The sequence below is a fragment of the Pollicipes pollicipes genome, unplaced genomic scaffold (genome assembly GCF_011947565.3).
Source record: "Pollicipes pollicipes isolate AB1234 unplaced genomic scaffold, Ppol_2.1 Scaffold_4002;HRSCAF=4701_pilon_pilon_pilon, whole genome shotgun sequence".
NCBI lineage: Eukaryota > Metazoa > Arthropoda > Thecostraca > Pollicipedomorpha > Pollicipedidae > Pollicipes > Pollicipes pollicipes.
Window position 1 is genome coordinate 36,754,654 of NW_023596420.1, and position 10,307 is coordinate 36,764,960.

Consider the following 10,307-nt stretch of genomic DNA (forward strand, 5'->3'; position numbering starts at 1 on the left):
AGCGACGACAGAGAAGACAGCGGGCTGGAGGCGATCAATGGAGACGGCGTCGAGTCGACCAGAAGCCGGGCGAACGTGAAACCAGTTGGCGGCGCGTCGCACGGCAGCTAGTGGGCCTGTGCAGGGCGCAGAGAGCGGTCGTTTCACGCCATCTACGCGCACCCAGACATGTGTCTACCTGGCTATCTCGGGAGGCAGATGGGTCAGCTGTTCAGCGTGATGATGATCCTAGTATGTAACGGAGCCTCGCGAGCAAGCAAAGGGCCTCATTAACAAAACACTGGACTTTTTTTTATCAAACCATGTGCTACCTTATTTACGGGGGTGACCACATCATCCAGAACACATTTTTTTACTTCACTTCACCGCCTGGATCTGGTCACGCTGCGTCGTCATATCTCAGCATGTGCCGCTTGCCGCTAAACCTTCGGAAGTGTTTGAATGCTCTTTTCGTCCCTGTGTTCTACCACAACTGATAGTGGTAGATCTGAGGGCGGACGGGTCATCGCATTAATGGCTTTGGTTTCAGAGCCCCCCGCCGCTAAAAAATGATTCCATGATTTACAGAACATAAATTTTTCATGCAATCGTTTTGAATGTTTCATCTAAGCTGCGTCAGTAGTAAATGTATTATGTGCCGGTAGTAATGTTTTTGTTGCTGTCAATGAGGCTTTACGACACATTTAATTGTAAATACATCGCTAGCATCGCTGGCTTGTTGCCCTGGCAAGAAGGGCACCTACGATGCCCTTTTGTACACCCGATTTTCTGGGACCAGTCGCCATGCTGGTCAAGCAGGACAAACTCCTGCCGTCATCTACACACCCAGGCACCATGACCTTGCACAGGACCTAGAGGGTGGGTCTCACCAGCGTTGTTTCCGCGCGCGCCAGGAAAGCGTGAGAGCAGAAGCATAATATGTTTTAATTACACTTAGGTGTATTTCGCCTGTTTGCTATTGGCCAATGCCCTGTAGGTGTCAACAGACGTTACTGTTAGAATTGGTGTTGTTGCATCTGCCAATCCCATTCAAATACTGTGGTGGATATCACTGTCGCTGGGAGCGGTTTCAGAACTGAATGGCATGCTGGCTAAGCAGCACAAACGCGAATACTGTGTAAATCTTCTCTATTGCTGATACAGATAAGATTTTGTGTTTACCATCGGAAACACACTCACAAAATGAAACAGACCCCATCATTTACAACCATTTGCAGCTAAACCATAAAGGATTTACGGATAAACGGGCAAAGAAATCACATTGACGTCCATAAGACACGAACACTAGATGTCTTACGCTTAATGGCTTATCCCCGCACTCTCACAAACTGTTACACATGCAGTCACCGAAGGACTCAACCCCACTCTGTTCCAATGGGGTGGGACTGAATCGCTGACCGCTTACAGCAGGTCATCGGACGGCGAAGATGATCACGGTTTCAGGCCCAGCCGCGCGTCAGCCGATTCGGAGCGGCACTAGAGAGCGGAGGCCACCTGGCGCTTCCGGGGCGCCCGCTTGTTTCTCGCTGCGCCCGCTAGATGGCACTCGCCCGAGCCCGCCGGAGCCGCGTTCCGGCCCTCCGCCCAGCCCAGGCTACCACCGCCCGGCCCACGTGCAGGCAGGCGCCGACACCCGGCGTCGATTCTACCTGCGCCGCAATGGTCACAGGGTGCGAAGTTCGTGCGCCTTGCCACCGGCGCTGGCCTTGCACCCGTGGTCTGAACACGGCCGTGACGTCACACCACGAACAGCCCCTCGCGACCCGAGTCCGGCCACGAAATGGTGCTGATGTGCCGGTGCCACTCTGGTGGCGCCGAATCGAAACGCGATCGCAATACCGCCCGGCAGGTGTCCCCACTGGAGTTCGTTCTCTCGGCACTCAAGATCGCATGGCATCGCATCGGTCGCATTGAGCGCGACTCTCAGTTCATGACGCGCATGTCCTTCCCTTCAAGCCAGGGTCGGCAAAGTCTCTGGTGGTCGGTGGTGGTTAGAACGGAGCGCCGCCAAGGGCTCAAAACACTTCCTCGCTGCTTCGGTTTTGTCCGATCTCTTCGTCGAGACGGGTAATGTCGGTGGTGGCCTTGGCTTTCTGCTTCCAGCAACCCAGCTGGCCCAGCCGCTCCATCAGCTTCTGGCGCACTCTCTTGTCGCTCAGCACCACCGCTACAAAAATGAAGAAGCCCTGCAGCATGTTCAGGATATCGAAGAGGATCCTGTGGGAAGCATACATAGTTCAGTCAACCGGTGGCGTAGCTAATTACCATTTGATTCATGATGAATATTAAGTGAGCCACGATTCATCAACGGTTAGATCAGTATTGTGAAAATAGATCCTACCCAAACATTTTGATAAAAACTATTCTGGGAGGAGGGCCCACGCTAAGCAAGACTTGTGTGAGCTCTGACCTCACCATCAATCCTGCATTTCCAGGCAAACGACAGAAATTTGAGGCAAAAGATCAACGTGTCACAATCGCAATCCTCGATACGATCCGCCCCACCCTCTGACCTCATCTGGTCTTAAGCAGGCGCTGCCAACGGCCGCAGGTCATCCCAGCCCGGGGTAAAGGCGAGTCCCGGAGCGACTTGAACCCACCCACCCCGATACGGGCAGATTGGGAGGCAGACGTTCTAACCGAGTGAACTGCTCGGGTCGATAAAAATACCAGCAACGACACCCCAACTTTATGTGCTCTTCTTCCAAGCAGAATTTGTTCAATCAGCGCAAACGTTCAAAATCGCATCCCCGTTCATCGACAAAAAAGTTACAGTTATCTCTCACTTCGCGTGGCTGCAACGGACCTGGGCATCATGATCATCACACCGGGCGATTTAGATATGCGTATCGTTTTCTTACCAGATCTCGGTACTATCGTTGATGAAGAACTGTAACACCTCGAACACCCAGGTAATACCCATGACGAAGAAGACCTTGAAGCACATCTTCAATCTGAAACAAATGACATTGAATTGCAGGCTTCTCGCCAGATGAAACAAAGGAGGCAAACTACACCCAATCGCCTCGTCATGTGGGTGCTGAATACCAGCAGGACGCCCTGTGTGGGACCTGTCCCAAGCGAGGAGCCTGGTCCCTTGTAAGGGATCCATCCTGCACGAGAGGCCTCGTCCCTTATGAGGGACCTCTCCCGCAGGGGGAACCTCGTCCCTTGTGAGGGATCCATCCTACACGAGGGACCTGTCCCGCAGGAGGAACCTCGTCCCTTATGAGGGGTCCATCCCTCACGAAGGACCTCGTCCTTTGGGGTGCCGGTAGGGTAGTGGTTAACGCAGCTCGTGCGGGACGGCTCCCCCAAGGGACGAGGTCGTGTGTGTGTGTGTGTCATTGGGGCTTTACGACGCGCTCAGCTGCTGAGGCTATATGGCGTCGCCCGCCTCTCACCTTGGCAGGGAGGGCGGGCACCGCCTCCCTTGTGAGGGATCCATCCCGCACAAGGGACGAAGTCCCTTGTGCAAGACGATCAGGTAGATGATGCTACAACCAAGCCAACAGAGCTGGACACCTTCGGCAACCCAGAACAATCGGCTGCCTCAACGCTTTCGAATGTCACCTTTTATGATGATTTAGGAGACGGAGGCCTAGTGATGCAGAATTTGTGCGCCATTTAACAAACACGATAGTCTAGAGACGGCCATGGGTCTGGTGTGGCTTAGTAGCTCCAAGGGCCGAAATAGACAAATTTCCCAGCATTTAGCTTATGGCGGTTGCACACAAAATGGTACGATAAATATTTGGGTTTGTCGTTGGTTTATTTAGCAGTGCTACGTGCCTGTGACATGCCTACGGCACAAACTCTCTCGCGTCAAGCTCATTGCATCCTGTAATCGAGATCTGCTTCAGGAAAGCGGCATTAGCCGTCTCATGACCAGCAACGAGGGAAGGTATTGGTGAGACAACTTGGGAATTCGTTGGTGAGCTGCGCCCGGGACGATCAGCCCCACCAGCAGTCGACTTCAGCTCATCTCCGCTGTTGGCTGAGATCTGGCACCAACCCTTGGAAACGTTCCGACACGAGCAAGTTCATGGCTTGCCCCAGACGGCGCACCAACTTCCACACACACACCGATCCCCCCCCCCCTTGACCAGTACCGTTGTCTGTATCCCCCTCGGTCAGAACGTTAGTAACATGTCGCTGCAGCGCCGAAATCTGATCCAGGTCCAGCAAATCTGAAATCTGAATCTGGTCCAGATTTCAACGGATTAAAATCTGGACCAGATCTCAATCCGTGCTCATCAACTTGACCAAAAGTTAACAAAAAGTGAACACCAAGTGGAAAATGTTCTCATGGCTCGAGCCTGGTTTATTCGGCCGGTCAGCGTCCCTCGAAAATAAAAAACCGAAACCCATTCCCTCTGGAACACGGTTGAGACGGCTGCAGGAAAACGATCGATACAATGGCTTTAATTGGTCGTTGCTTGAAGAGCCTACTATACTATGGTCAGGGGCAGTGTCACCGTCTGATGGTTGGGGGGGGGGGGGGAGGGGACTTATGCTCCTTCTCTCTATGCAACGCCATGGGCGTGATGTTATGTTTCCATATGATTGGAAAGCATCCAGCCCATCCCACTCCGGTACCGTCGACCCAGGGTTAGTGGCATTAGCTGACCTGCTCTTCCCCTTGTGCTCGCCGTCGTCATCCAGCTTCTGCGCTCCGTCCATATTCTTGTAGATGTTGATGGCGCTCATGACGAAGAGGACGACGTTCGCCACGATCAGCAGCGTCACGGGACCGAAGAAGTAGGCCAACTCCGCGTTCCGATCTGGCCGCGAGTAAGACAGCATATCGTGTTTACTCAAGACAGCGTCTCGTGTTCACTCAAGACAGCATATCGTGTTTACTTAAGACAACGTGTCATGTTTACTTAAGGCAGCGTCTCGCGTTTACTCAAGACAGCGTCTCGCGTTTACTCAAGACAGCGTCTCGTGTTTGCTCGAGACAGCGTCTCGTGTTTGCTCGAGACAGCGTCACGTGTTTACTCAAGAACAGTCAACAGTGTGCAGTAACGTGGTCCTTAATGCGGTTCATGGGTCTGGAACGAACGAAGCTAACCGGGAATGACGAACTGTAGCGTGCCATCAAACCGCACAGCCTCTTTCTGCTAGCGCGCCAGACCGGTTCACCAAGCCGACCCTCTTCGCCGGCAGACACGTCCTCTGACGCCTGCCCGCTGTCCTCGAGATCCCCACGCCAGCTCTGATATCCCCCGTGGCGAGGCCCCTCCGCCGCGTCCGCCCGCGAAGCCGACGCGGCGGCTCGACCCGCCTTCGCACTCACTGCCGAACCAGCAGGAGGTGCTGGCGATGTGCGGCCGGATCAGGTACTCGGACGTGCTGGGGCTGAAGTCGACGATGACGGCGGCCAGCGTGAACAGCAGCGGCGCGCACCAGCCGAACACGCTCAGGTAGATAAACCAGCGGCGCTCCTCCTCCAGCGTGCGGCCGCCCCAGCGCCTGTTGGCCGCACGTCGGCGTCTCATGACGCGCCACGGAGTGCGCACCAGGACAGGCGACCCCTGCTCATGGCGCATATACCGCCTGTGGTGGACGGTGAGCTCACAAAATCTCCCTCACTACTTGACTCGCTGATGGCGAAGAATAAAATCCGGCTGACCGGTATATGCTGGGCGTTTACGTGGCCAAATAGGTTAAATGAGGCTTATTCTAACTCCGTTGCATTGAGCACATCTCGGGAATTCCATGGCATATCACGCAATGGCAGCGAGCTCCCAACACGCTTTGTCTTCCATGAAGCGGCCGTGCTGAACAGCGCATGTGACGCGGCAGTTCGCCGCGGGATACCGCGGCAGGCCGGGCGTGCCGACACAAAGGTGTTGCATGCTCTGTTGACATCCTGTGCCCGGCCGACACTGTTCACTCCAATGGTGAGCGTGTCTGGTAATCCCCATCTGCATGCTACTGCATGCGTTGCTGGCGCATTATGGACATCCTGCTTGACGCGGCGGCAGCGCAGGCAGGGGGGGGGGAGGGGCGCTCCGCTGCGTCGGGGAGGGGGGGGGGGGGGGCTGCGCCGGAGCACCGGCCGGACCGTGTTCGCCTCACCTGGTGGTGTAGTAGACTGTGAGCGACACAACGCTCAGCCAGAAGAATGAGGCCAGCATCCAGTAGTGCAGAAACAGGCCTGAAACGAGCACCCACGTGCTGTCAGTGGCGCGGATCCGGACTGTTACACTCAGAGGCGGATCTAGCCTGGAGTATTTTTTTTTGGGGGGGGGGGCAACCGTTCGTCGCCAGCTGGCTGGTGTGGGATCCGAGGTCTAGTGCATGGTGCCTCCAGCGAGTACATAGTAGGGACACCATTCAAGCACCGAAATGCTTTTGAATTTTCTTTATACGGTATGCATGTTTACAAAGCTCGTAACCCTCATTTTGAGGTAGTATTTTGCTATTATGTGTTTGCTACTATGTAGGCTATTATTTTGAGGTACATCTTTTGAGGTCAGTGGACGAAACTTTTATGAAGTTCTGGGAATGTTTTTTTTTGGGGGGGGGCAAAACATACTCTCAGAGTTTTTTGGGGGGGCCATGGCCCCGTGCCCCCCCCCCCCCCCCAGGATCTGCCTATGGTTACACCCCACCGTTGGAGCCAGCGACCAGGAATTTCCATGACGAGGAGCATATACATGCACATCCGGACCCTACCAAATACGTGATCCTTTGGGTCGAGATCCCCAGCGTGCTGGCCTACACCCGGTGATCGGTCCAGAGCTACGGGAGGCGCCCAACAAGCTACACTAATGATCTTGTGACGTCACGCCGTGGATGCCAGCCGGTTGGCAGTGACTTAATCAGCCATGGTCTCCCGTCTCACGCGCTAAATGAATGGAAGCCAAAGTCGCGCGCAATTTGGTGTAGGAGCGTGGTTACACAACTGATTTGTTATGCTGCAGGCAGGAGTATTCCACAAGCGCGCGAGTTGCTCAAAGACTTTACGAGGCCATGAAAACGGATTTTCGCCAGTTCACCTTGAAAGGCTTGGTAACTAGTTTTTCTGGTTCTGAAACATGAGTCTCACACACCAAAAAACCCTCGGCAGGTACGCTTTGTGCTTAAGACTCAAGAACGCTATGTTGCGGAGAGCATGGTGGTTAAATCAAAGTCGTACTTGATCTCTGTAGAGCAAAAATAGTGTGTTTGTATAATTGTCTGGCTATGTCGTACAAGCATTGTCTGCATGTTCACAAGACTGCTTAAAGGGAGTCAACCTGGTGAGAAAAGGTGATCCGCGCATCTTGCGTTTGCCACCATTTTTGTGTCACGTGCGAAAACATGATAGCAATTTCGATTTACATGGCATCCCTGGCCACGAGTTTTTGCTTTACACTGTGATGTTCTAGCAAAGTTTAGCGCATAATGGTTACCGTGTAATGGCCATGGTTTGGATCTCACGGAGTTGGAATACAATCCAGGACAAAAGTGAAGCGCCGCATGTTTTCCGGCCGGGATTTGCGTGGTTAAAAAATCGAGCACATCCGAGTCTCTCGTATTCTCTGAAACATATCGATGAGATTTAAGCGTCAGTGCGACAGGCGAAACCGTAGCGTTCTCACCACCGAACTCTTCGCTTTCCGCGCTGACGAGTTCAGCTGCAATTGTTGTGAGTGTTCCGGCAGGCAGCCCAAATTTCACCGTCATTTTCAGTTGACGTGTCAGCCCGTGACGGCACAACAGGGCGACATTCCCATCCTGTGATATGCGCCTCAGCATCTCCCAGCTATTAGCGAGTCATGATATATGATGTTGAGAGGCCGCCGCAGTACAAGCTGATCCCCCTACCACTGCTGTACCATACTGTCGCAGTACAAGCTGATCCCCCTGCCACTGCTGTACATGCTGTAAGTCGACGGTGAAAGGAGCGCTCACGAGGCGTTTGCTTGGAACAGCGCCTGTGTCGACCTCGCCAACCACCTTCCGGGCGTAAAATCTCAGGGCTGAGGGTTACTTCATGAAAACAGAGCGTTCGTTCAAGAGTGTCTACCTCTCCACTTGACCTACTTGAGCTGCGATGAGCGTGACAGGTCGCAACAAAAATGATGGCAAACAAGCTTAAAGCGTAAAATAAAGCATAAAGCGTTTCAGTCTTTTCATTTTTCCTCGCTCGTTCACATGTGGAAGCAGTTTGAGACTGTAAAAATACCATCTGTAACTGTCGGTACATTGCTTGTCTGAAGGAGCTTTGCATTGCATACTGCGACCCCGCTTACTCGAGCGCAAGCAAGCGCGCCTTTACGCGAGCCTTTGGCAGGAAGCGGCACAGTCAAACGTGGTTTGTTTGTGCATGTTCCGTGCTTCAGTAGCACTTTTCCTGCTGCACGTCCTTCGCCTCACATTCCATAGCCGAAACGATAGCCGTTTAAACGTCACAGGCAAAGTATATGTGAAACAGCCGCCAGCTCTAAAATTGCACTTATCTCGCCCACATACAGTTTGAAGTGGTTGGCTTACTACCAGCTATAGACTGCTTATGAACGGTGTTTCGCATTCATCGTCATGTTTTAACCTCATGACTTCAGCTTAATTGGTTGACATCGGCCTGTCGCTAACCATAAGTGAATAAACAGGTTAACAAATAGACACCCTAAACTATAACGCACGCCTTAACTACTTCTGCTATGCGCGCACTGCACTGCTAGCTTCAAGTGATGAAATTGCCTCCTCTTGAGCCTGTGACACCGAGCCTGTGACGCTGGCCCTGTCTGAGATCGGGCACCTTGCCTGAGTCCTCTGTGTGGAGTACAGCACCAGCTCGCCAGTGGACCAGCAACAGTCGCCTACCGAACCACGGGCCGGACGCAAGCGATTTACTTACCACGTGCCGAATACGGATCCTTGGACCCGTCGAAAAGTGAAGCGCCCCCCAAAACGCCTTGTCTAACAGATTCATCTCAGCAGGAGCACCCTTCCAAAAGTATGATGAGTTGGAAATTATCGGCGCATCGACGGCGAATGGTCATTCAGCGCCGCCCAAAAGTAACAACCTTTTCAAACATGAGCTGCTTACTAAATGCCACACCCAGTCGAACACCGCAAGCATATCGAACACAACCAACGAATCTCGCAGTTCACTGGATGCTGTGCACACATTCAGGGACATCAAGACACTTACCAAACTAGTCCTCCGAGCCTCTCACCATGTCAAGACAGCCACCAAAATTCCAGCCGGAGAGAGCCCCCGCCCCCACCCGCCGGCCACTCACCGAATCCGAGGCATGCTCCAGAGCCGAGCTGGTGGCTGGCCGCGTTCACTATGATGAACATGAGGTAGGCCATGAAGAGCGAGATGAGCGTGCAGATGATGGTACGTCCCTGCAGGTCCCGCATCTCGGGCAGCAGGGCGTAAGTGATGAGCGTGAGCACGATGAACACCTCGCTGACGAGCATGGTGCCCGGGTAGACCCAGGTCCTGATCATCTGCGAGACGGGACCCTCCTTCTTGGGGCCGGGCAGCTTGATGCTGTCCATGCAGACGACGGCGAAGTGCAGCCGGTCGGCGGCGCCGGCCACCTCCACGATGCACGACTCGTCCGACGGGACGGTGGTGTTGTAGAAGGGGAAGTACAGGTCGCCGCTGGGCAGCGCCAGGAAGTCGTCCTCGCGCGGCGACTTGTCCGGCCGGTAGAGGAAGGCGCCGCAGCTGGGGTAGCCCATGATGAGCGTGTACACGGTGCCGGGTCCGATGGTCATGCGGCTGCCGTTGCGGTGCGTCCAGGGCGGCAGCCACTCGGCGTCCGTCTGCCGCGTGTCGCACGTACCCGAGGTGGTGTTGAAGAGCGCCAGGTCGGGGCAGCAGTAGTGCACCACCAGGTCGCGACCGGGGTTGATCGGCGCGGCGAACCGCACGGCCAGCAGCAGCAGGCCGGCTGACAGCAGGCGGCGCTCCATCATGTTCGGACGAGCGTGCGGCGGGCCTGCCGACAGAGGCGACGCGTCAGCGCGGGCCGCGCCCCCCGAACTGGGCGGAGGGAAGTCTACAGCCTGATGCAAAACTGCACCACAGGCAGCTCGACATGTCCAAGCCTGGTGCTGAGCAACGCGGCAGTGGGCACAGCACAAACTGACGTTTTTAAATGGGTCAGCGTGAGTCAGCACTGAGGTGGATACGTCAGATGTGTTGGGTGTACACGTGTTGACGCGGGTAGCATGTGGGTTGATGGGGGACTCATGCACATCTTGATGCTGTGCACGTCTTTCTAAATTTCGCAGTTTCATCTTTGCCATTACAACATTTTATGAAACCATTCAGAACCGCAACATGCTGGAATAGG

At 54.3% G+C, this 10,307-nt stretch overlaps 1 protein-coding gene across 1 annotated transcript; it reads right to left on the minus strand.

Annotated features, from left to right (window-relative positions):
* Window positions 1–1,113: 1,113 nt before the first annotated feature.
* LOC119093711 (putative G-protein coupled receptor Mth-like 1) lies at window positions 1,114–9,950 on the minus strand (the record flags this gene model as incomplete). The annotated part of the gene is given in 6 exon segments (XM_037216716.1): window positions 1,114–2,217; window positions 2,862–2,954; window positions 4,631–4,784; window positions 5,300–5,475; window positions 6,085–6,163; window positions 9,240–9,950. Coding segments are annotated over 6 exon segments (1,392 nt in total). The 3' UTR covers window positions 1,114–2,015.
* Between the last annotated feature and the right edge of the window lie 357 nt (window positions 9,951–10,307).